At 39.1% G+C, this 26,036-nt stretch overlaps 1 protein-coding gene across 1 annotated transcript; it reads left to right on the forward strand.

Moving 5' to 3' along the window:
• The first annotated feature begins 682 nt into the window (after nt 1-682).
• Nucleotides 683-18,588, forward strand: SAMD7 (sterile alpha motif domain containing 7). Its single transcript, XM_045539630.1, has 7 exons — nt 683-803; nt 2,704-2,828; nt 5,665-5,743; nt 6,937-7,565; nt 8,414-8,535; nt 14,473-14,583; nt 18,315-18,588. The coding sequence occupies exons 1-7, from the start codon at nt 697-699 to the stop codon at nt 18,507-18,509; spliced, it is 1,368 nt and encodes a 455-aa protein (XP_045395586.1). The 5' UTR covers nt 683-696; the 3' UTR covers nt 18,510-18,588.
• Nucleotides 18,589-26,036: the final 7,448 nt, after the last annotated feature.

Below are 26,036 nucleotides of genomic sequence, written 5' to 3' on the forward strand. Positions count from 1 at the left end.
AATGATCTGTTTGACTAATACTTGTTTAATATTTAAAATTATTCAAAGGCTATTAATAGTTAACAAGAAAATGTAAGGCAAATATTATCCCTTTAACAACAGTCCCTTTTTCTAACTACTAGGTTCTGAGGATAATGCATAAGAATACTTGTGTTTATGTAAGCTTGGATATAATTCGGCCACTTGTTCTAATTAAGCCCAGTCTCATGCAGTCAGCCTGTATCCACTCTAATTAGATATATTTTTAGCCAGTAAGAAGATTTTCCCCCTTCATTTTCTGTTTTAATCTTATCAACTAAATAGAAATATTTTCCAAAGATTGAACATATGGGAGAATTAATGCATTTGTCCCTCTGGAAATATAAGAATCAAAATAAGCTGTAAGAAAGGAAGTTGGTATTTCTGGAATCTTGCAAGGCTGGTTTAATTTTATTATTGCTTGCAGTGTGGTATGGTGTTACCTGTGGACGCTGCAACGAGTTCCAAGGGCATATTGATAAAACACCGAGTTCAAGAGTTATACCTGGGGTTTTTGTGAAACTAAAAGTTTGTTGCAGCTAGTCTTCCCAAGTGTGGGGAAAATACAAAGGGCTTTCTTTCATTGTATTCAAGAAGAATTCAAATAGTTTACAAAAAGTAGAGTTATTTGTTAATGTGTCTATCTGGGTTTTTTTAGAACTTCATCAGTGGCGAGAGATGTTGATGACAAACCCAATGCTGGCTGTGAACCCTTTATTGACAGCTTCAGGGCAGCAGAGGATCCCACTGGTTCCCTTACCAATTGGACCTCCAACTGTGGACAGGTATTTCTCTGTCATATAATAGTTCAAAGAAGAAAACCCGGATAATTATTAAGTTTTGGAATGCTGTTAACCCCAGTGTTGTTTTATTGCCTAATGTTATTTCAGTGAACTGTGGTGCAGTAATTCAAGTCAAGGTGCTCTGCTGGGCTCACCTTCAGGACAGCTGCCATCCTTTCCCTAGAGGTCTGCTTGACCTACTCACTCAGCAAGTAGCTAAGGAACACTTACCATGCCACAGGCATTGTGCAGGTACAAACATTGGTGTATTAGTCTTCTAGGACTGCCATAGTAAAACACCGCAGACTGGATGGTTTAAATAACAGAAATTTATTTGTCCAGCTCTGGAGGCTGTAAGTCCAAGATCAAGGGTTGATTTCTGGCCAGGCCTATCTTCTGGTTTGCAGACAGATGGCTTCTCACTGTGTCCTCACATGGCCTCTCCTCAGTAAGCATTTGCAGAGAGAGAGGGAGAGAGAGAGAGAGAAATCGATCTGACATCTCTTCCCCTTCTTAAAAAGACACCAGACCAGGAGCAGTGGCTCATGTCTGTAATCTTAGCACTCTGGGAGGCCAAGGCAGGAGGCTCACTTGAGGCCAGGAGTTTGAGACCAGCCTGAGCAATGTAGCAAGACGCTGTCTCTACAAAAAAATTTAAAATCAGCCAGGTGTGGTGGCACATGCCTGTAATCCCAGCTACTTGGGAGGCTGAGGCTGGAGAATCACTTGAGCCCAGGAGTTTGAGGTTACAGTGAGCTATGATTATGCCACTGCACTCTAGCCTGGGCAACAAAGCAAGACTCTACCTAAAAACAAAACAAAACCAAAACCACCCTGATAATATCATTTAATCTTAATTGCTTTCTTAAAGACCCTATCTCCAAATATAGTCACATTGGGGGTTAAGGCTTCAACATATGAATTTGGCAGGGTGGGGGGGGGAACAATGAAGTCCATAACAGTTGGGTATCCTGGATTTCCTGTGATAGAACAATTTTTTTTCTTTTCAATAAAAATAAAATTATAAGTAACTTTTGCATACTTTGGCAGCATCCTATCTACCCTTCTTTAGAATATTTTGACATTCTGGGGAGAAAGTAAGACCTATTATTTATTCTTATTTATGGGTTGTGAACAACAAAGTTGGATGTCTAGAAACCACTGAAGTTTGGCAAAATAAATAATTTGTCCACCCAGACTGTCAAATATCAATTCCAGATGGCAAACCCAACCAAAGTATGTCCATTAAATGGAAAAGAATCTGCAATCAGAGCAGAATTTTGGTCACAAAAAATCAGAGATTTTGATTGATTTGATTAGATCTTTTTTCCAGATATCCCTAAAACTTAACCTTCCTGCTTTCTCTGTTTTGTTGTCAGCTGGGTCAATCCTTCCTTAGTAGAGTTCTTCCTCCTAATCTTTCTTACTACATTTCAAATTAAACCTATAGAGTGCAGGACTTTTCTACTTCATTTTGGGAAAAGATGATAGAATCCCATATGCGACAGCCAGGCACAGTGGCTCGCGCCTGTAATCCTAGCACTCCGGGAAGCCAAAGTGGGAGAATTGCTTTGGCTCAGGAGTTGGAGACCAGCCTGAGCAAGAGTGAGACCCGTCTCTACTAAAAATAGAAAAATTAGCCAGGCATCATGGTGTGCACCTGTAGTCCCAGCTACTTAGGAGGCTCAGGCAGGAGGATCTCTTGAACCCAGGAGTTTAAGGTTGCAGTGAGCTATGCTGATGCCACTGCACTCTACCCAGGGTGACAGAGTGAGACTCTGTCTCAAAAAAAAAAAAAAAAAGAATCCCATATGGCAATAAAGAAATCTTACTGTCTAAGTAATGGAAATTTTATGCAACTCCAGCCTCATTTCACCTATTTTATATCTTTTTTTTTCCCTAGAGATGTATTGCCTTCCACTGTAGCTCCAACTGATCCAAGACAGTTTTGTGTTCCTTCCCAATTTGGATCCTCTGTTCTACCAAATGCAAATATGCCAAATATGCTGTCCAATCGTGTCTGCTCAGGTATGAGCAATAGATATTTGGCCCTCATCTGTAGAGCCACTGGGAACTGGATGGATGCATTAAGTTTGCCATCATTTTATTGCTAAATTTTGGAGAAAGAAGTGTGTGGTGGTTTTGCATGTAGTTTCTATGATTGTTACCTAAGTTCAGATTGTGATACCACCACTGTGTAAGCAAGTGTAAGTTAGTTAACTAACTCATCTAAAAGTTAATTTATTCATGAATAACATGAAGAATTGCAATATTACTATTTGTCTTAACTTATACATGAGGAGAGGAGATCTGAGAATTAATGGGGCTTGGGAAGTTTATATTTGGCTTGATAGGTCATAGTGAGAACTTGGCATTTATTCTGAGTAAAAGTAGAAGGCTTTGAGGAGCTTGAACCAAGCAGTGACAGGATCTTACTTAAATTTTACCAGAATTATTCTGGCTGCTGAAATGGGGACGAACTTGATAGGATCAAAGTTCTAGGAATAATGGGCTTATTGGAATAGCCAAAAGATGACAGTTTGGCCTTGGGTGGTGGCAGTAGGAATAATATGAAGTGGTTGGATTCTGTAATTATTTTCATGGTAGAAATAATAGGATTTCCTGGCAATTTGGATATGAATGGTGAAAGAGAGAGGTATCAAGAATGACATCAAAAATTTTGATCTGAATAATTGGAAAGATAGAGCTGCTATTCATTGAGTTGAGAAAGATACAGAAAGGAACACAATTCTTGAGGAGGGAGAGATAAAAGAAGAGCAGTTTGCTCATGTTATATTTGAGATGCCTAATAGACACCCAAGCGGAGATGTCAGGAAGGCCTCTGAAGTTCTGTGACATGTTTGTACAAATAAGGGAGAGTAAGGGCTTAGAAAATTTTATAGTAGCCAGGTGCAGTGGCTCATGCCTATAATCCTAGCATTCTGGGAGGCAAAGGCTGGGAGGATTGCTTGAGGTCAGGAGTTCGAACCCAGCCTGAGCAAGAACAAGACCCCTGTCTCTACTAAAACAAGAAAAAATAAGCTAGGAGTGGTGGCCTAGCTTAAAATAGAAAAAAATAGGGCTTGGTGGTGCACACCTGTAGACCCAGCTACTCGGGAGGCTGAGGCAAGAGGATCTCTTGAGCCCAGGAGTTGGAGGTTGTAGTGAGCTATGATGATGCCACTGCACTCTAGCCAGGGCAACAGAGCGAGACTCTGCCTCAAACAAACAAACAAAAAAAAAAAAATTAAAAAAAAAAGAAAGGAAAATTTTATAGCAATTTGACTGAGTAATTTTATGTCTGTTAACCTAATAATTTTTAAATTGTGCTTGTATTTGTCCTTGTTTTCATTTCAATTTCCTAGGAATTCGTTTTGTTATAGTTTTTAAAAATATTGATCCACAATGGGATAGAAATGTAAAAAGAAAATTATGAAAAAACTGGTTCTTCACCATAGATGGTCAGAAAAGCACTAGGATAGATTCTAAGTGCATTAGGAGTCCAGAGAAAGGAAAAAAATCAATATAGCATGAAGTTACCAGGCAAGAATAGAACCTTGAAATCTGGTGATGCTGCTGTTATTTCAAGATATTTTGGAAGGTTGTCATGAACAAAAAAGGATGTCATTGCTGCTCAACTCCATTGAAATCATTCTGGAAAAAGTATTTTACCTCAAATACACTGAAAAATCTATACAGAGAACTTTATATAAATTTATTTTATCCACTTAAATCCTCATTGCATTTATTTTCTGGGATTTCAGTACATCAGGAAGCACTTTATAATTTTTTTATATTTAATTATTATGGGTACATAATAGTTGTATATTTGTACAGGGTACATGTGATGTTTGGTTATAGGCATACAATGTGAATTAATGAGAACAGGGTAATTGGGGTATCCATCACCTCAGGCATTTATCATTTCTTTGTGTTAGGAACATTCCAATTCCACTCTTTTAGTTATTTTAAAGTATACCCTGGTTATAGTCACTTTGGCGTGCTATCAAATATTGTTCCTTCTATCTAACTATCTAACTATATTTGTGCGTCCATTCACCATCTTCACTTTGTTTTCCCCTCCCTGCAACCCTTCCCAGCCCCTGGTAATCACCATTCTACTCTCTGTCTCCATGAAATAAGTTGTTTCAATATTTAGCTCCCACATATGAGTAAGAACATGCAACGTTTGTCTTTCTGAGGAAGTACTTTAAAAAAAGAGAGGTCAACTAATTCCTCTTGTAAAAAAAAATAATCGGTTTTTACTTCAAAAGCAAGAGATCGAGGTGGGAATAAGTGGGGAGATGTTGGTCAAAGAGTATAAAGTTTTAGTCAGACAGGAGAAATATGCTCTAGAAATCTACTGTACAGCATAATGACCACAGTTAATAACAATATACTGTATACTTGAAAATTGCCAAGAGGGTAGATTCTAAATCTTTTCACCACACAAAAAAATAAGTATGTGAAGTAAGGCATATGGTAATTTGCTTGATTTAATCATTCCATAATGTCTACATATACCAAAACATAATGTATCCCATAAATATTAATACATACAATAAAAAAGACCTAAAAATTCAAGAGATCAAGAGGTTCACAAATCATCTTTTCCCATTTGAAATATGGCATCAAAATGTCACCAATCATGAGACCAGCAATTAAAGAACCAAAAAATTATCTAGTGTTTATCATACTATCACCAAAGTGACTCTAAGATACCGATACCATTTCCAACACTGTGCTCAACTGGTGGGTTTTTTATTTTTTTGAAGATACTGTTTTAAATCATTATATTTTATTATTTTTAAATGCACGTTTTTAATTTGTTTGTGGGGTGGGATGGTGGTTTTCTTTTTTTAAGGTTGGGGCATTTTACCACCCGAATCCGTAAAGGCAGTGGCCAGAAGGAATGAAATGATTCAAAGGCATCATACTGCCAGGTAATTTAGCAATGTCGTTTTATTTATTTACTATTCATTCACTTGCTCATTTGTTTGTTGTATATGGTTGGTTAAAGATAAAGGCAAGATTAGAAATCACAGTGGTATTGGCCCACAGATTGTAATAGTTTATCAATGTCTCATAATTTAAATGCTACAATTCCTCTGAAATTCATATTGGCATTTCTGTCTGAAATGACTTCAATTTTATCCAAAGATAGGAGCCAGTTTGCCAACCCAACTGCAGACCATGCCATCAGAGCTTGGCCAACCCCATGGCAGCTCTCCAACGGCCTTCGGCTGCAGCAGCCAGGAGAAAGTAAAGCGCAGCAGTAATGACTGCGGCGTGGCTCCAGGGTGAGAGGAGACATAGCATCAGTTCTGTCAACACTGAAGCCTAAGTGGTCCAGGTGATGACCCGTGAGCAAAGTGAAGTTAGCAAAAGCACCAACAGGTCTTTCCCTTCCCCCTCTGCCAGCTGCTTGCGTTGATTTATAAACACTGAGACTCGCTGTCTAACTGCCTTTCTCAAGTCCCACTAAGATTGTCCTGCAGAGTATAACACATTGACTCCTACACAAAACAGAAACTTTTCTTTGGGGCCACAGTGTTTTATTACGAAAATAGAATAAAAACTTCAAGTGTAATTTAAAGGTAAACATAAATAGAAAAATGAAATGTATTGACTTCTATTCATTGACTCCATGTTTTTAGAATTAAATTGTCAGTATTAATTGTAACAATAAGAACATCAACAGGTAAGATTTTATATAGGCTTCATGTGACCCTGGGGTCAAAACTAGAGTGAGTTAAATACTCTCATGGCAGTTAATGCGTTAAAAACCTCTTCCCAGTACTTTAGGTTCTTTTTTGAGAATTAATCTCTGGCAAGAACCTCCCTGTACTGCGTAACTCCCCTCCCGGCGAAATTTGCCCTGTTAGAGGTTATGTTCTAAAGACTGGCCTTGGACTTCCATTGTGAGATTCAGACAAACCCCTCACCTTCAGATCTTACTCTATACTCCTTCCCAGTGGCTTTGTGGGGGATTCGTGTTTCCAGTGGACAAAATTCAGATCAACAGTGAGAGGACACAGGAGAAGCAGAGGTGCTGCTTTGGGGAAAGCAAGGGGACATTAAATTATATTTCTAATGGTTTTCTTAGGATGCGTAAGATATATTGTTTTGTTTTTAGGACAGAAATGGAAATGTATGCTATTTACCAGCAAAAGAGAATGGAAAAAGTTAATCCCAAGGGCCTAGCGGGCCTGGGGGTGCCATTCCTCTACGGTTCCAGTGTCCCCGTGGGCCCAGCTGCCTACCATGCCAGAGGCATGCTCCCTGCCAGTGACCTGCACCTCCACAGGAGCGCCCTCAGAAACCTGCAGGGAAACCCCCTGCTGGTGGCCACTGGACCACACTTTACCGAGAGCTGGGGACAGAAATGTCGTCGACTCAGGAAAGGTACAGGGAATCAGAGAGTTCTGGACTGTGATACTGAGAGTTCCAAAAGTCACACAGAAAAAAAACTCCTAAGCCAGACTCATGCATTTCCCTATGAAGAGGATCAGTATGCAAAAGACCCAGAAATTGAAGCATGCGACGATGATCTGAAGTCGAGTGAAACCAATGAGAAGCCAAATATAGCCCTTCCCGAACCCTGTGGCGAGTTCGAACCCGCCTATACAAAACCCTGGGGATCTCACACTGCTCCCCTGGAAACAAAGACCTGGGATGGTGAGAAAGAGGCTTCGAAACACGTGTTTGCAGACTGCGGTGAAAACAATGGGATTTGCCCTCCACTCCCTCAATCGTCCCTGCCAGGTGGGTGTGCAGGGCCCAGTGGCAGATCCTCGTTAACCACAGGTTGTCAAGTCCGTAAGTTATCACAAACTGAACTGTAGTCATCATGCCTCTTTTTAGGCTTCTTTTTCTTAGTCCTGTTTAGAATTACCTCTTCTTGAAGTCACTTTATTACATCGGTTCCAATAAGCCATATGAGTGAAACTAATCTTGTTTATGTATTGCTATATAGAGAATTTGCAACAAAGGCTGGGCAGGCAAGTGTCAGGAATTTGGGGAAAATCTACCAGAATTTTAAACTAAAATTTTAATTTAATTTACTGTTAACTTCTTCAACACAAAATAGAGAAGCTTCTTGCTTAAAAGATAGAATTCTATCTTCCCTGTATCTAAGTGTGGGGAAAAAATAGGCAATTAAACAGAAGCATTATATTAAGTGTCCACTACTGTCGTAATACCTTCTAATCTGTAAGTATTAATGCACTATCCCCCAGAAAACACATACTGAATAGTTTTCTAGAATTTCTTTAGATAAAAATATTTTTAAACACAGGGATTGTGGGGTGTGCATAATATAGCCACCAGACCAGCTGCTTTCCTACGAAGTGTTAGTTCGCCATTTTGGTGAAGATATATTCTTGCCTCACCTAGAGAGCATGATAATCACATAAAATCATAGAACATAGTAGCATTAATCTGGAGACTTAAATCCACAGGGCATTCTGTTGGAATCTGAGAGAAGCTGGAGAAAATCTAGAACTTCTTGGTATGCCTAAAATAATGCTATCATTAAAGATCCTTTCAGCTCTAAGCTTCCACTCTTCCCTGGAAATGTCACACCACAAAATAATTTGCTTTCTATTTTGAAGGAACACATGCACTGGTTACAACTGGGGGAAATCTTTCTTTGGATGAAGATATTCAGAAATGGACTGTGGATGATGTGCACAGCTTCATTAGTGGCCTTCCAGGTTGTTCGGACTATGCTCAGGTGACTTAATATTGAAGTATTTTCTTAAAAGTAAGACTGTTTGAAATGTATTTCCTATATAATGGGTTTTGCCAAACTTGCATTTTTACCCTAGAGAGGATTCTTACCACCCTCCCTTTTCTATGCCAGTCTCCCCTGGGACAGGTGCCTCTGACTGGTAGAGCTTGGGTCACCCCAGCATCAGGGGAGGTGGGGAGAGCCAGTATCTGGCTTTAGTTTCTGTCTCACCAAGACTCCCAAGAAATGAGAATTCTCCCAAAATTAGAAGGAAGTTCAGAGGCTAAATATCCAAAAAGAATGAGAAATGTCTACTACATTCCCTACTCATCCATATAGCAAACATTTTTGGAATGCATACTTCTGTATTAGGAGTTTTGGGCTGCTCTTGGTAAATAACAGAAATATATACTTTATTCTAAAAAGGACAAGAAACCAATAGATCTGAAAAGTAGGAAATTAATTGTTTTTTAATTCTGTATTTATGCTGGGACAATATAAAAAATGCACACACATATAATTCAATCTGGTAGGTACTACTTTTTAGAATTATAAAACTTCAGGACAGTTAGCAAGAAAACTAGCCTCACTCATATGGGAAAGTTGGTGACAAAAGTCATGGGTTGGTAAGTTTTAGAAGTTTATGTCAATGCTACATTTTCATGCATATAGTTTACTTTTTTGAATGGTTTAATAATAATTCTAAGCAACAAAGTGTCTGCTAAATCTAGTATCATTATCTTTGGTTTACATGTTAAAGGAAAAGAAAGCAAGACAAGAACATTGTGGTTTAACGGCATCATAATTAACTGACGCTAGAACTGATTTTTTTCAGATCTCAGTTTTGTGAAATATTTTCCTATAGGGTGATGTTGTTAATTATTTTTATTTTTTTCTTTTTATTATTATTACTGTTTTGGTTCTGTTTATGGGACTTATAGGAAAGCTATATAGAGTAGTAACTAAGAGTATGGCTTCTGAAGCCAGAAAATACAAATTCAAATCCTGGCTTTTCTATTTTCTGGATGTGAGACCTAGAACAAGTTGCCTCGTTTTTCTGTGCCTCAGTTGTTTCATCTGTAAAATGGGGATAATAGCAATAGTACATTTTCAAGGGACTGTTGTGAGCATTAAAGAGTGCCTGGCACCTTGTCAGTATGCAATAAATACTAACTTCATCATTATATCCTAAAGGAAACAAAGCCTCAGGTTACTTATGAGGCAAATTGTATTCTTCAGGTCACCCGTTTTTGTGTTTTTTACATAATCTGATAAGAAAAATTGTCCTGTTCAATGAATATAACCCTATTATTTTATTATTAGTCATTAGGCATGCCTAAGTCACTTTTTAAATTTATCTATACCACTTATCAAGTGCCACATCAACCACTGGTACAACGAAATTACTAAATTCTGATAACCACCAGAAACTAGCAACCCCTTGTAAAATGGGCATGTGATTGCTCACTTCTGGTAGATCGAATTTGTTTGAACTCTATTATTTTTAATCAGTCAGTGATCCATAGACATAAAAATGTAGTTTATAATAATTGCTCATGCAATAAATAATGCTACATGCATTTCATACCTGATAATCCCAAACGTCCCCTTCTGGGTACACAGAAGTCACGTCAACATGAATACTCCAAACTTCGCTGACTCATTATCTCTCACTAATAGATGTCGGTGCCGCTTCCACACCCCAAGAAGTGGTACCAGTGATTTCTAGGTGTTTCTCAAATGTGTTTAGGATTAAGTCCTGCTTTTGTTTCCTCATTAAAGTCTACCCCCGCAAGTGACTAAGGTGTCATCAATTGAAACATGCCACTGCTCTGCTGTGCACATCTGCTCTGCTCTGTGGCGTTATTCTGTGCAGAAGTGGGAAGACACCCCCTGCCCAGGTGCAATAGCCCTAACGCAGCACTTCTTGGGCACAAGTCTCACGAGGACCCTTGTCTAAAATGTCCCACAGGTTTTACTCACAGCCAGTCTTTAAACAAGTTGGACCAAGCCCCTGGGACCAGTTGGGGTTATACCCACCATCTTCCCTCTGTCCTCTCATTCCTCACCTCTGCAGCAACCTCCAACCACTAGCCTCCTGTAGGTAGAAAAGAAATTCAGAAAAAAATAACCACAATGAATACCCAAAGCCCCTATACAAATGAACTCTTTTAAAAAGATGTAGAAAGAGGGTTGGTGGCTCAGCTGTTTAGGGACATACAAGACACCCTGTAACCTGTTTTGTTTGTTCTATGTAAATGTCTAGTTCAAAATCCTTAGCAGATAAAATATTCTCTCTCTAAAAATAACTAAAATCACTAAAAATGTGTGTGCCTTTATATTGCACACATGGCCCAGAGTGAAGGGGCACATCTGAGCGACAGGAACGTGTACTGTGTCCTTGCCTCAGGCTCTGAGTACATCCACCATGACTGAGGGTTGGGTCCTCACACATTTCAGCCCCTGGCTGCCAACCTACCTTTGTCTGAAAATTTATCCATGTGGTTCCTCCTCCTTTGGAGGCTCACAGATGGTCCCTTCACCCCTCACTGGAAACCCTACAATGGAAAGAGAAATGAGGTATGATTTCCACCATAAATATAATTAACCACGTTCATCAGCACTCCCTTTTCTGAATGGCAGTGGGATAGAACAGGGGAAATCCTGGGTCAGAATCGTGAACTGTTATTTTATATGTTGTTATTTTATAAGTTGCCTAACTGGCAAGCTGTGTGTCTTGAGCAACTCAACCTTTTCTACATTGGTTCTCTCATTCATAAAAACTTCTACTGATAATAACACCTACCCTTAGGTATTATGGACCATGTGTTAGACACTGTGCTAGGCACATCATTTAGATCATCTTTTAAGTATAATTTACACCATCATTCTGCAAAAAAGATATTAAACCCGATTTTGCAGCTGAGTAAAACTGAGCATCAAGTCAGCTAAAAAAGCAAGTACTTAAAAAAATGTGTATGTGACTTCAAACCAGTCTTTGTCAATTATAATTATTCTACATGGAGGATATTAAGCCATACAGTTTCCAGCCAAGGATCCCTGGGCCCCTAGGAGTTCTAAAGGTGGTAATAGAGATCCTTATGCTGTTTTGATATTTCAAAAACACCTAAGAGAAATGGTACATTCCCCCAAAATAAGGCTACACAGACCAACTCAAACTGCCAGCCTTTTTGCTTTGGCCCAAATGAAGTTAATACTAGCCATTTTCTATGATTTGCTTAAAATAGGAAAAGAAATAATTAATAAATTTAGTTTGCAAATGACAAAATCTATTAGAACACAAGGCTCTTCCTGGAACCGGAGCTTTCCAAGAAGACCCTGTCTTGCAGCCAGTCCTGAGACGTGCAACACATGGTGGAAACCATCCAATGTGTTTCCTCTTGTCGTGGAGCTCGTGGTCCAGAAGGAGACCAGGGAGCCACCCCACGTCACTGTGAGTGTGCCACGGGTGGGGTATGAGGCACAGTGGGAACACATAGGAGGGACTCGTCTCCTCCTAAAGGAAGAGCCTTCCAAAGTGAGACCTGAAGGTGCGGAGGGGAGGGGAGGCAGGAGGGAGGTAAAGGAGGAATTTCCAAGGGAGGGCCAGAAGCCAGAGAGAACTTAGTGCTAGTGCGGCTGCTTAGAGAGAAGTTTCCAGTGGCACAGGGGGCCAGGGCCAAGGTGGAGAGGTAAGAACAGCAAGATGGGAGAGGTAGAAGGGGCCGGGTCACAGGAGCCTTGAAGACCCCGTATAGGATTGTGACTTTATCCTAAAGGCAGTGGATGTTTTAAGCAGAAGTGGCATGATTAGCTTTATGATTCAGAAAGGTCACTCGGGTTGCTTTTCTAAAAGTAGCTTGAAGGGGACAAGACCACAAGGGAAGCCTCCTCAGACGAGCAATAATGGAGCCTGATCCAGGGCAGGAGCAGTGGGGACGTGAATTCCTACCTAAGAGGTAGATTTGGCATGAATTAGCTTCTAAGTTAAAGACACACATAAGGGAGCCTCCAGCATACAGAAACAGTCATTGAAGGCGAGCGAGAGGCTGAAATGAACAAGGGAGACAAGCAGGGCCAGGGTCAGAAGCCTAAGAAACCAAACACGTAAGGACTGACACAGAAGTAGGAGCCAGGAAAGGTGACCTTGAGGGAGAGGGCAGAGGAACACCCAGGAAGGAGTAGCCTCATGGAGGCAAGCGAAAAGCATTGTTCAGGAAAGCACAGTCAACAATGTCAAATGCAGCCAGGAACTTCAGAAAGAGGAGGACTGAAAAATGTCCACGTGTTTGGTACAATGGAGCCACCAGGTTGAATGGAATGGTGGGGGCAGAACTCAGACTGCTTGAGACTGAAGAATGACTGGAAAGTGAGAACATGAAATCTGGGAGCATCAAAACCCTTTGAGAAATCTGGCTGTGAAGAGAATGAGAGACACAAGGCAGTACCCAGAGATGGAGTCTGTATATTTGGATTATTATTGTTTGTTTAATGATGGTGGAGACCTAGTTAAATGCCAGTGGGAAAGAGCCAGTGGAAGAGGAGAGGTGGGAGACAAAAGAGGGGGTCATGCATCAAGCAAGGCCCTGACATGGAGGGGTGAGGACCCACAGCATACCTGGAGAGGTTGTCTTTAAACAGTGGAGGGGGCCGGGCGAGGTGGCTCACGCCTGTAATCCTAGCACTCTGGGAGGCTGAGGCGGGAGGATTGCTTGAGCTCAGGAGTTCAAGACCAGCCTGAGCAAGAGTGAGACCCCCGTCTCTACTAAAAATAGAAAGAAATTAGCCAAACAACTAAAAATAGAAAAAATTAGCCAGGCATGGTGGCACATGCCTACAGTCCCAGCTACCCGGGAGGCTGAGGCAGGAGGACCGCTTGAGCCCAGGAGTTTGAGGTTGCTATGAGCTAGGCTGATGCCATGGCATTCTAGCCCAGGGAACAGAGTGAGACTCTGTCTCAAAAAATAAAAATAATAATAATCATAAAAAAAAAAAAAACCAGCAGAGGGGCCCCTCTTCCATTATACCAAGGCAGTGAGAGAAGATACAAGTTTTTAGGTTTACTGGCCAGAATTAGAGGAGTTCTTATCTACTGGTTTCTTTATTTATTTTTATTTTTAATTTTAAATTAAAAAGGTATATGATCTGCTGAAAATGTGGGAGGACTCCTTAGGGTCTAAAGTTTGAGGAGGATGGGGAAAGCTTGAAACAGAAGGGAGAGAAATATCATGAGTGAACACAGAGGGATTGCTAGGCAAGTTGAAGCTGGAGATCATGAAATTACGGTCCTATCAATCTGTCTAGTTTTTTGTACCCATCTCTTTATCTGCCTGGACTCTTTGTCCACCCAGAGCCCCCCTGGCTCTTCTGACTCTGTCGTGGAAGGCATGGCCACATCCACTACAGAGTCAGAACAAAAATGGCCCTGCTGCAAAGGCCCAGCGGTGGCAGCTCTCACCTGCACTTTCCTGTCCTCCCTGCACCATATGCCAAAGGCAGCGGACAGAGGACACTGCATCTGTAAATGTGAGCAATGAAATTTGTCTGTAATGGGTTTAACCCACATTCCTCTTCTCAGAGTATTTTTTCATTCATCGATTGATCCAGCAATGTTTACTTCACATCTTCTACCATATACCAGCCACCGCACTAGGGCTGCATTGGTAAGTAAGGCATGGACCTTGCCTCACAGAATAACTATTTGAGGTTGGAGTTGAGTTCTACAAACAGAGAATTACAGTCTACTCCAAGGGTTATTAAACAGCACAATGTACCCTTGGAGCACAGAAAGGAGAGCAACTAAAAAGCAGTTTTATAAATTTTTCTGCCATCCTCAGGCTTAATGTACCCTCCAAAACTTTTATCTATATATAAAACAAGAACTTTTTTTTTTAAAAAAAAGACATTTGGACAAAATTAACACCTTTTTTGTTTATTAAGGTATTTAAAGATCATGCAATTGATGGAGAAACTTTGCCGTTACTCACAGAAGAGCATCTTCGAGGCACTATGGGATTAAAACTAGGGCCGGCACTAAAAATTCAATCACAGGTATGGTGATTTTACATAACTAAATATGTATTAATGGCGTGAAGCTTAAGAGAAATATGTTACTTTTATCCTGTTGTGATATAAGTAATACTATTTAACCTCCCCTCTGTGGTTGGGGACATGATGGAAATGAGGGAATCCAGTAACATTGAATGGGATGTACCACATTCATACGTGTAGTTGGCAAGCCAGCAGGCAAATGTTTAACAACTAGGTCTCTTTAAAAACAAAATGAATCCTGATTGGTAGTATTTGCCCCTTTTGGGGGTATAAATGACTTCCACGGTGGCTGACAAACTCTGAATGTTACTGAAGACAGCACTGGGAAGAGACGCTCACCAGCACCCATTTTAGCGTATTTTCGGCAGACACAATGGACGTATTGTATCTCAGACACAACAGATGTAAATAACCTGAAGGGCAGAGGTAATAATAAAAATAGTAAACTCATTAGGTAAAAACAAGAAGTGATGAGCTGTGAGCATTTATTATTGTAACTTTTGTTTTCCATATAATTTAATTATAAGTTGATTTGATTTAATTTTTAATATTGGCTTGCAAACGTCCTAAAAATTTAATAATTGGCTCTTGCGAGCTGGAGCAAGCTGGGCCCAGCGTGCCTCCTCTCGCCACCTCCGCTGCTCCTTCCTGGTCTCAGCACCATCATCGCTCACTGGGTGGCGGCATGCGCCTTCCAGCTGTTCTCCCTGCTCCTGCCCCGGCCTGTCCACAGTGGATTCACACAACAGTGAAAAGTGGTCCTTTTAACACGTAAGGCAGATATGTCACTCTTCTGCTCAAACCCTGCAATAATTCCCCATCTCCTTCAGAGTCAAAGCCAAAGTTCTCTATCTTTTGTGCTCCTCCCAACCACCACCTTTACCTTCCAGAACTCACCATCTACTCTTTTCCCCCTCAGTGATGCTGCTGCTCTCACTGGCCCCTGGTTGCTCCTTGAGCACTCTGGGCATGCTTTGTCTGCAGGCCTTTCCACGGGCTGTTCGCTCTGCCTGGAAGGCTCCTCCCCCATGTCCTCATGTGTTGGTCCCTCATTGCCTTGGCTGTTGCTCAACTACAACTTCTCAGTGAGGCTTGCTCTGATAACCCTATTCAAAATTGCATGCCGCCCGGCTGCTACATACATTCCTGACAGCCCTATTCCTGCTCCCCCTTTCCCCCTACAACACCTATCACCTTCAATCATACAGTGTAATTGACTTAATTTTTCTGTTCATTGTTTATTGTAGATTTTTCCTGCCCCCACTAGATTGTCAGCTCCATGAGAGAAGAGATCTTTTTGTGGGCTGATGTATCCTTAGAACATGCAAGACCCATAACAGGCCAATAATTATTTGTTGAAAGAATGAGCTTCCTAAAAGTGAAATCATAAAGCAGCAACTAATTTGTTCCAGAATTTATATGGGACTGCACCTATTTACAATAAATGTTTATGCCAGGACCAGAATGTCCTTCAAAAATCAAATTTTTAGGGTAAAGATGTGCTTTATTTTTAATGTAAATACATTAATGTTTCTACTGGCATTCTTTTTTTCAACTTTTTATTTCGGAATAATTTTAGATACAGAAAAGTTGCAAAGATAGTACGGAAAGTTCACCCAGTTTTTCCTAATGTTAATATTTTCACAGCATAATACGTTTGTCAAAACTGAGAAATTAACATTGGTACAATGTGGTTGGTATTAATTTTTTAAATGATTTCTTTTTCTTTAGTGAGAATACTATATCTCTTGGCATACTTAAAATGACATTTCATGATTTTTTTCTCAAATCAAATTTTCTTTGGCTTTGATTTATCACTCATTTTTGGTGCTCCCATCTAATACATATGCATGCCTGTAGGAAGCTCAGCTGAGCTTTTATACCCCACATGCCACCTGCCAGCCTAACAGGGTGGGGGTTCCACAGAAGCTGGGGGAAAGGCCCAGCTGATGGCAGATTTCAACCAAACAGGATAATAGTCAAGTCCTTGGGATGGGGAACTTCCAGGGGCCCAGCTGAAGTAGTAGAATTGGAAGGAACTAAGTAACATCTGGAAGTCCCAGAAAGTGAGTATGCAAGACTTTTTCAGTGGATAAGGTAACAAGTCTGAACCTCCAAAATGGGGATCAAGGGGAAAACCCCATTATAGGGAGCATGGCCAAGGAGAAGGAAACCCACCCTCCAGAACAGAAACTTAGGTGGGTCTGAACTGGGCACATAAGGAGAGGGGTGGACAAAGAAAAAATTACTGGGACTTGGGAATTCAGATATACAGTTATGTGCTGCATAATGACATTTAGGTCAACAACAGATTGCTCATACAACAGTGGTCTCATAAGATTATAATGGAACTGAAAGATTCCTATCACCTGGTGATATAGTAGCTGTCATAGCATCACAGCACAACCCATTACTTATACAGCTGTGGTGATGCTGGTGTAAACAAACCTAGTGAGCTGCCAGTCATATAGAAATCTAGCACATACAATGATGTACGGAAGATTATACTTGATAATGATAATAACTGAGTATGTTACTGGTTAATGTATATACTTAGTATCGTTAGTTTACAGTGTAATCCTTCTACTTAAAAAAGTTAACGTAAAACAGCCTGCCTCAGGCAGGGCCTTCGAGAGGTGTTCCAGAAGAAGGCATTATTATCACCGGAGATGACAGCTCCATGGGTGTTATTGCCCCTGAAGACCTTCCAGTGGGACAGGATGTGGAGGTGGAAGACGGTGGTATCACTGATCCTGACCTGCATAGGCCTAGGCTAATGTGTGTCTTTGTGTCTTAGTTTTCAACAAAAAAGTTTAAAAATCAAAAAATAAATAAATAAAATTTTAAATAGAAAAAAGTTTATGGAATAAGGATATAAATAAGGAAAATTTTTTTTTTTTTTTTTTTTGAGACAGAGTCTCACTTTGTTGCCTGGGCTAGAGTGAGTGCCGTGGCATCAGCCTAGCTCACAGCAACCTCAAACTCCTGGGCTTAAGCGATCCTACTGCCTCAGCCTCCCGAGTAGCTGGGACTACAGGCATGTACCACCATGCCCGGCTAATTTTTTCTATATATATTTTTAGTTGTCCAGATAATTTATTTCTATTTTTAGTAGAGACGGGGTCTCGCTCAGGCTGGTCTCGAACTCCTGACCTCAAGCGATCCACCCGCCTCGGCCTCCCAGAGGGCTAGGATTACAGGCGTGAGCCACCGCGCCTGGCCAGGAAATATTTTTTATAGCTGTACAATGTGTTTGTGTTTTAAGCTAAGTGTTATTAAAGAGTCAAAAAGTTGAAAAAAGCTAAAAAGTTTATGAAGTAAAAAAGTTACAGCAAGCTAAGGTTAATTTGTTCATGAAGAAAGAAAAAATTTTTATAAATTTAGTGTAGTCTTTTTACAGTGTTTATAAAGTCTACAGTAGTGTACAATGATGCCCTAGGCCTTCACATTCACTCCCCACTCACTCACTGACTCACCCAGAGCAACTCCCAGGCCTGCAAGGGGAATTGGAAAGTTAGAGCTACCTTGATACCTGGTTTTCACAGCTGTAAACACTGTATGATTCTGAGATAAAGCAAAAGCCCACCACGTCCTAGAATTGTGACCCCCCCCCCACAATATATAGATGCTCTATGCCTGAAATTACCTCAGCCTCCCTGCCATCTGTGTTTAATGCTGGGTTATTGAAAGAATTCGCAGTCTTAATTACTATAATTATGTCATCTTCAAAGGTATCTCAGCATGTGGGAAGTATGTTCTACAAGAAAAATCTTTCACTCCCTACCCATACAAGACAAGCATTAGATCAGCCAGCAGATACAGCCCCGCTTTTGGATTCTAACTCCTGGAGTGATCCATTGAGCGTTCCTTGTTCCCAGGATATGATAATTCCTAAAGGAATTGAGCAAGATAGTGTGAGAAATTAAAAACCCTCAAGAAGGAAGACAGTCTTTACCAGTTTTCCAAAGAGTCTAGGCTATTACAGTGGATGTGTGCGATTTCCCAGGACCAGAGGGAGGGTGAGAGGGAGGCAAAGCCAGCCCTCCTGAGCTGTCTTGGAGGGTACCTCGCCCACGAGGCCTCCTGCCAGGCTGAATGACCCCAGCGCCAAGCCGCTGCCAGTGTACCCTTGGCGGCGAGTGGTAACGAAGGAGAGAACGTGCAAACGCCGAGAAAGCTAGGCTTGAATGTTTTTTCATGAGGAAATCCATGAAGAAGCCAAAAGAGCTGAAACTGAAAAAAAGAGCTCCTTACCTCTGTTCACCCATTTCCCATCCCCCAACCCTAAAAGAGACAGACAAAGGCAAGCTAGCGGGACAGAAAGAGGCAGAAGACAAAGGGCAGAAGCACAAAACAGAGAAGCAGAGAAGCTGACCAGCAGGCCTCCACCTTTTCTCATCGCGCACCTCCTGCCCGAAGCAGGCCCACGCTAAGGAAGGGGAGGAGCTTTGACCTTAAAGCCCCAAGTTTGACCCTTACTCAGGACTGGATATTTTATTTCTGAAACAAAGCTATGTTATGACTGAGAAAGACTGGAAGACTCATTATCTGAGAGGGAGCTGAAAACTAAAAGTACCCACTTGAGATTTCATCCAAGGGGTGGGGAGGAGTTATCAAGAAGATTCAAGTGGCTTTCTGCTTGCACCCTCTGGAATCCTGCTTTCTCAACCGGATATTTAACAGAATGTGTCTGAAAGGAATACATAGGAAAATGGTAATGATTTGCTCAAGGAGGGGACTGACTGGCAGGGCTATGAGGAAGACGTCTTACTATATACCCCGTTGTACATTTTTAATTTTTTAACCATGAGAATGTATTTTCCATGAAAACAATTTGCATTTAAAATGAACAAACCGAAATCAAGCAGGAGGGAGGGGTAAATTCACACCTGATGGGTACAATGCACACTCTATGGGTGATGGACACACTTATAACTTTGACTCTAACTGTACAAAAGCAATTCATCTAACCAAAACATTTGTACCCCCATAGTATTCTGAAATTAAATTAAATTAAATTAAAAGGAACAAACCTTAGTAGGCAGCCGCCAGGATGGCCCCCAGTGACCCTTGTTTCCTGGTATTCACGCTCTTGTGTAATCCCCTCCCCTGAGGGTAGGCTGGACGTATTGCATGTTTTCTAAGGAGACGTGATAGAATGTCACTTCTGTGGCTTCTGTAACTCCCTCTCACTCTCTTTGGATCTTCTGAGTCCTGCCAACAGCCACGTGAGAGAACTTGAATGTGTGACAGTTCCAGCCTCACAGCAGCTCATGAGAGACCCTGAGCCAGTTCCCCCAGTTGAGCCACTCCTGGACTTTTGACCCACAGTAATTGTGAGACAATAAATGGGGGTTGTTTTGAGCCGCTAAGTTTTGAAGTAATTTGTTTCACAACAATGGAGTACTAAAACAAACAAATAAGCTGCATTTAGTAAACCCAAATAGCATGCTACCCACATTCACTATTTGATTTGGAAAGTGGGCTTTTGAAATCATTTTCCTACAAGCCATGCTAATTTAGTTGAGCTTTGCCTTTTTTCATTTTTACTAAGAAGACAAGAGATTTTTTTCCCCCGACATAAAAGTATATTATGGCATCAAATATTCTTGTGAATTGCTAGTTTACTCTTTTGGTCCCTTTACAGAGAGAGAGAGAGAATCCCCCCAAATTTCAAAATTTATTAATTTTGTGTAAATTAAGATGGCAATAAGCTGATGAGTAACAAGTGTCAGGATTTTTACTAAAAATAACTTGAAAAATACCTCACTTTCTTTGACCCCCAGTGTGCTGAAAAACTGTTTGGTACGTGCTATAATTCTCAGCATGCAGAAGTTTCACAAAGTGCTGGGTGTGAGTTTATAGATGCTATGGTGGGAAATAAAAAGAAGGGCTTAATTAATATTTTTAGTGGCAAAGGGATTAGGTGGTTCAATCCATATGATGACTTTTGAATTCCATATCCCTGCTAAATGAGTCAATTGAGTTGGTAACTGATTTGAACAGATGTGTCTCAGTGTTGTTCAAAGGAAAATGTTCTGCTATGCCATCCTGGCATGTACTATGACCAAAAAAAGCTCTGTGCTTAATTTTAGATCCATGCATTAAAAAAGAACCAGAAGAGCACATGAAAGGGAGGCTCTCCCCAGCCCTCAGTACTCTTCATTGGAAGAAAATAAAATTGAAATTGCTTGTCCATACCAAGATTGCTTTCTTTCCATATTAAAGATTCCTGAGTACCTCTTAGCAAAAGGGATATTTTACTAACAGATGACTTTGGAAAGTGAAGATTTTACTTACATTATCATATAGAAATAGCTTTTAACTTTTTCTCAAATGCTACTTTAGTCTTGAGCATATTCTGTACTCTTTATGAGAATAAAAAACAAACATCAACAACAACACACAAAAATTCTCTTCTGTTTGAAAACAAATCACAATAAAATAAAATTCTGTTTGGTAAGTAGGGTATTATAACTTATGAAATATTCTGTTTAGAGTGATTGAGTAAACATCTATGTAAGGGAGTACTATGTACCTCTTTCCTCTGTGGAAGTATTTTAGCCATTAAGAAGAAATAATGGAATTTGAATATCACCATTTTATACCCTAAAAAGTAAAGAATCTAGGCAATAATCATAAATGGCTGCTAAGATCACAAAAAGAGAAACAATCAGACATTATATGCTGCCTAATGGAAATCCATGAAACCTCTTGTGAAGTAGTTGTACCAAAAAAAAAAAAATAAAATAAAATAACCTGAATCTAATTAAATCTCTAGATTCAAAAACCAGTGTACAGGAAATACAGGGGTCAGAGGAACATGTTAAATATACCACAGTTATGAAAATTGTAAATTCCAGATTGTGGGAAACTGTATAGTAGAAATAGGTTGATTTTTTCAACAAATAAATTGCAAGGAAGACAGAGAAGGGGAAAGGGAAAACTTACAGATTAAAGGATACTTAAGATTCAAACCACCCACATGTAAAAGTTTTGGTAACAGTGGTGATGGCTGTACAACACTATGAATGTAATCAATACTACCGAATTATATGCTGAAATCACGAATTTTGTATTAAGTATAACTATAATTTAAAAATTTTTTAACCCAAATCACCCAATATAATCATAAAACTTATTTAAATCCTTATTCAAACACACATTTAAAAAAATGAAACAATTGGGGGGAAATTTCAACACAATTGGCAGTATTTGATGCTATTGAGGAATTATTGTTATTTTTTTTAAATGTGATAATAGTATTGTGGACTTTTTAGACATTTTTTTAGAAATATTAATATATACTGAAATACCACTTCTCAGCCTTTTGCCTAAGATCAGGTGTGAAATATATACTGAAATATGCACAAATAAAATGATATATGTTGTGTCTGGGATTTGATTCGATCCTGCCTACAACCTAATAAATTAGCCTGTTAGTATTTTATGGAGATTGGCAGAACACGCAAGCCTCTTGGTTTGAAGATGAAGGTCTTTATTACTTATGACACAGTAAGAAGCACAAACATCAGCATATGTGTGTTGGTTCCCCTTACCCACCGGTGCTTGTTGAAGCTGGGTTTTGAGTACGTGAAGTTCACTGTACTATTCACTCCAGAGCAACACAGATGGTCTCCGAGGATGCCTGCACATGCAGTTCGTTTGCTTTAAAGATGAGGAACACAACTTAGGGAACCTACCAATTTTATAGCAAGCTGTAAGCAAGCATGCTTTTTGTCTGGGGGTGGTGATGGGTGTGGAAGAGTAGGGGAGAGATGTTACCTCATTTATTAAGGTTACTATCTGCATGACTAACCCTGAGAAATGGCCCTAGTAAAAGAACAGTCAGGGCCTTGCGGTCTTGATCAACCCAGCTACTGTGTAAGGAAAAAAAGAGGCCCAAAGAAGAATGTCTCTTCCAACAATATTATGACATTTATTTGCTTCCAAAAATCCGTTGAGAGGGGAGGGTGTGGATAAGGCATTGGGAGCATGGGTGAAACAAGTTTGGTCATGAGTCAATACTTGTTCAAGCTGGGTTTGAGTACATGAGATTCACTATACCATTCACTCTTGTGTATGTTTGAATTTTTCCATCATAAAAGTTTTTTTAAAATCTGTTTACTAAAGAGAATAAGTGTGGATACCAATGTTTAAAAAAACAGAATATCTGAAAATGAATATTTGCTATCTAAAATACATGGACTATTTTATCCTGCCCACTAATACTAAAAATGTACTACTTCAAGCAAATGTAGTTTCTTATTATGGTAAACATGCACACTGTTATTTTATTACAGATATGTGAAAGGTCTATTTTATAGAGAATTGCAGTCAATTCACTGTACTTATTAACATATCCTCAGGAAGATGAATCCCTCTTTACATAAGTCAACACAAGGCCCAACATCTTTGATGTATCTGATAATAGCCACAAAATGTCATTGTGCAGCTGTGAGAAGCTAATCTCCCTTGTAAAGGGAATAGTTCATTAGAACATCATTGGGCACCATTTTGAAAAACTCTGAATGTTTTTAGGCTGTGCACATATTTTTTTAAACTACATTTGTAGTTTTTCTAAAACTACACCTTCCTCTTTGGCTTGTTCCCTAATTAGGTGATTTTATTTTGCTAGCTGGAGTTACAAAAAGTTACTAAACTGATTGTTGAATTTAATTAATTAATTGTTTCATAGTGTTAGAAGTTATTCTCATCAAACACAACAAAACCAAGCACCTCAAACACCTTGTTACTGTAAAAAAAATCTTATTACCTTTTTAAAATACGAACATACCTCAGCAATATTTCAGATTTAATTCCAGACCATTATGATAAAGTAAATATTGCAATATAGCAACTCACATGAATTTTCTGGTTTCCCAGTGCATATGTTTACAGTATATTGTAGTCCATTAAGTGTGCAATAGCATTATGTCTAGAAAATGTATATATCTTAATTTATAAATACTTTATTGCTAAAAAAGGTTAACAAACCAAGCACATGCTGCTGGAAAAATGGTGCCAATAGACTCACTCAACACAGAATTGCCACAAACCTTCAATTTGTAAAAAGTGCAATATTAGTGAAGCACAATAATATGAGATATACCTGTAGATTTGCTCGTAGTCCTTGGCAGGAGAGGAGGAAAACAAACTATAATTCTTCTAATTATTTTCAAACTTTGGGGAAACACTGGTGGTTTTTTTACAGTTATGAAATTAAGCTAATCATTTGTAGTTCCTAGACTAATCCTCCTCCTTTTAATATATGTGTTGTATTAGTTCTCTTTTTCAGTAATCTATAGATTCTCAGAAATAATTAGGAAACCATCAGTTCTTCAGTATTGCTATTCATCAGTTCATTCACTGTGGATGGACTAAACTGTCCAGTCAAAAGACACAGCGTGGTTGAATGGATAAAAAGGCAAAAGCCAACTATATATTGTCTGCAAGAAATTCACTTCACCTAGAAAGACACACATAGACTGAAGATAAAGGGATGGAAAAAGATAATTCCATGCAAATGGAAACCAAAAAAAAGAGCAAGGGTAGCTACACTTCTATCAGATAAAATAGATCTCAAGACAAAAACTATAAAAAAAAAAAGACAAAGAAGGTCATCATATAATGATAAAGGGGTCAATTTAGCAAGAGAATAAAACAATTCTAAATATATGTGCACCCAACACTGGAGTATCTAGATATATAAAACAAATATTATCAGGGCTAAAGAGAGAGATAGACCCCAATACAATAACCACTGGAGACCTCAATACCACTTTCATCACTGGACAGATCATCCAGACAGAAAATCAACAATAAAACACTGGACTTAATCTACATTATAGACCAAATGGAGCTAATAGATATTTACAGAATGTTTCATCTAACAGTTGCGGAATACATGTTCTTCTCTTCAGCTCATGGATCATTCTCAAGGACAGACCATATGTTAGGCCACAAAACAAGTCTTAAAAAATTCAAAAAATTTTGAAATCATATCAGGTATTTTCTCTGACCACAATGGCATAAAACTAGAAATCAATAATAAGAGGAACATTGGAAAATATACAAACACATGGAAATTAAACCATATGCTCCTGAATGCCCTATGGGTCAATGAAGAGATTAAAAAGTAAATTAAAAATGTCACAAAACAAATGAAAATGAAACACAGCATATCAAAACCTATGGGATATAGTAAAAGCAGTAATAAGAAGAAAGTTTATAGCAATAAATGCCTGCAACAAACAAGTAGAAAAGCTTTAAATAAATAGCCTAATGATGCATTGCAAAGAACTAGAAAAACAAGAGCAAACCAAACCCAATATTAGTAGAAGAAAAGAAATAGTAAAGATCAGAGTAGATATAAATGAAATGGAAACAAACAAAAAAAAAATACAAAAGATCAGCAAACAAAAAGTTGGTTTTTTGAGAAAATAAAAAAAAATTCACATACCTTTTGCCAGACTGACTAAGGAAAAAAGAGAGAATACCCAAATAAATAAAATCAGATTGAAAAAAGAGACATTACAACTGATAATGCAGAAATTCAAAGGATCATTAGAGATTACTAAAAAGCAACATATGCCAATAAATTGGAAAATCTAGAAGAAATGGATAAATTCCTAGACACATACAACCTACCAAGATTGAACCAGGAAGAAATCCAAAACCTAAATAAACCAATAACAAGTAATGAAATAGAAGCAATAACAAAGAGTCCCCCCTCAAGGAAAAGCTCAGGGCCCCATGGCTTCACCACTGAGCTCTATCATGCATTCAAAGAAGAACTAATACCAATCCTATTTAAACTATTCCAAAAAATTGAGGAGGAGGGAATACTTCCAAATTCATTCTATGAGGCCTGTATCGCCCTGATGCCAAAACCAGACAAAGACACAACAAAAAAAGAAAACTATAGACCAATATCTCTGATGAACATGGATTGGAAGAGTCATATTATTAAAATGTCCATATTATCCAAAGCAATCTATAGATTTGATACAATCCCCATCAAAATACTAATTATATTCTTCATGGAAATAGAGATAATAATCCTAAAAATTATGTGGAACCACAAAAGACCTAGAATAGCCAAAGCCATCCTGAGCAAAAAGAACAGAACTGGAGGAATCACATTACCTGACTTCAAATTATACTACAAACCTATAGTAATCAAAACAGCAAGTTACTGGCATAAAAACAGACACATAGACCAATCTAACAAAATAAAGAACCCAGAAATAAATTCACACATGTATAGTGAACTTATCTTTGACAAAGGTGCCAAGAACATATACTGGGGAAAGGATAGTCTCTTCAATAAATGGTGCTGGGAAACTGGATATCCATATGCTGAAGAATGAAACTAGACCTTTATCTCTCACCATATATAAAAATCAAATCAAAATGGATTAAAGACTTAAATCTAAGACCTGAAAATATGA

Source organism: Lemur catta, chromosome 1 (assembly GCF_020740605.2).
Source record: "Lemur catta isolate mLemCat1 chromosome 1, mLemCat1.pri, whole genome shotgun sequence".
Taxonomy (NCBI): Eukaryota; Metazoa; Chordata; class Mammalia; order Primates; family Lemuridae; genus Lemur; species Lemur catta.

Bases quoted from the DNA above. Each gene is read 5' to 3' on its own strand.
- SAMD7 (XM_045539630.1), top strand. From the start codon at position 697: ATGTTGATGACAAACCCAATGCTGGCTGTGAACCCTTTATTGACAGCT. The intron at 7,566-8,413 runs GTGGGTGTGCAG...TCTATTTTGAAG, and splicing joins CCCTCAATCGTCCCTGCCAG to GAACACATGCACTGGTTACA. The intron at 8,536-14,472 runs GTGACTTAATAT...TTGTTTATTAAG, and splicing joins GTTGTTCGGACTATGCTCAG to GTATTTAAAGATCATGCAAT.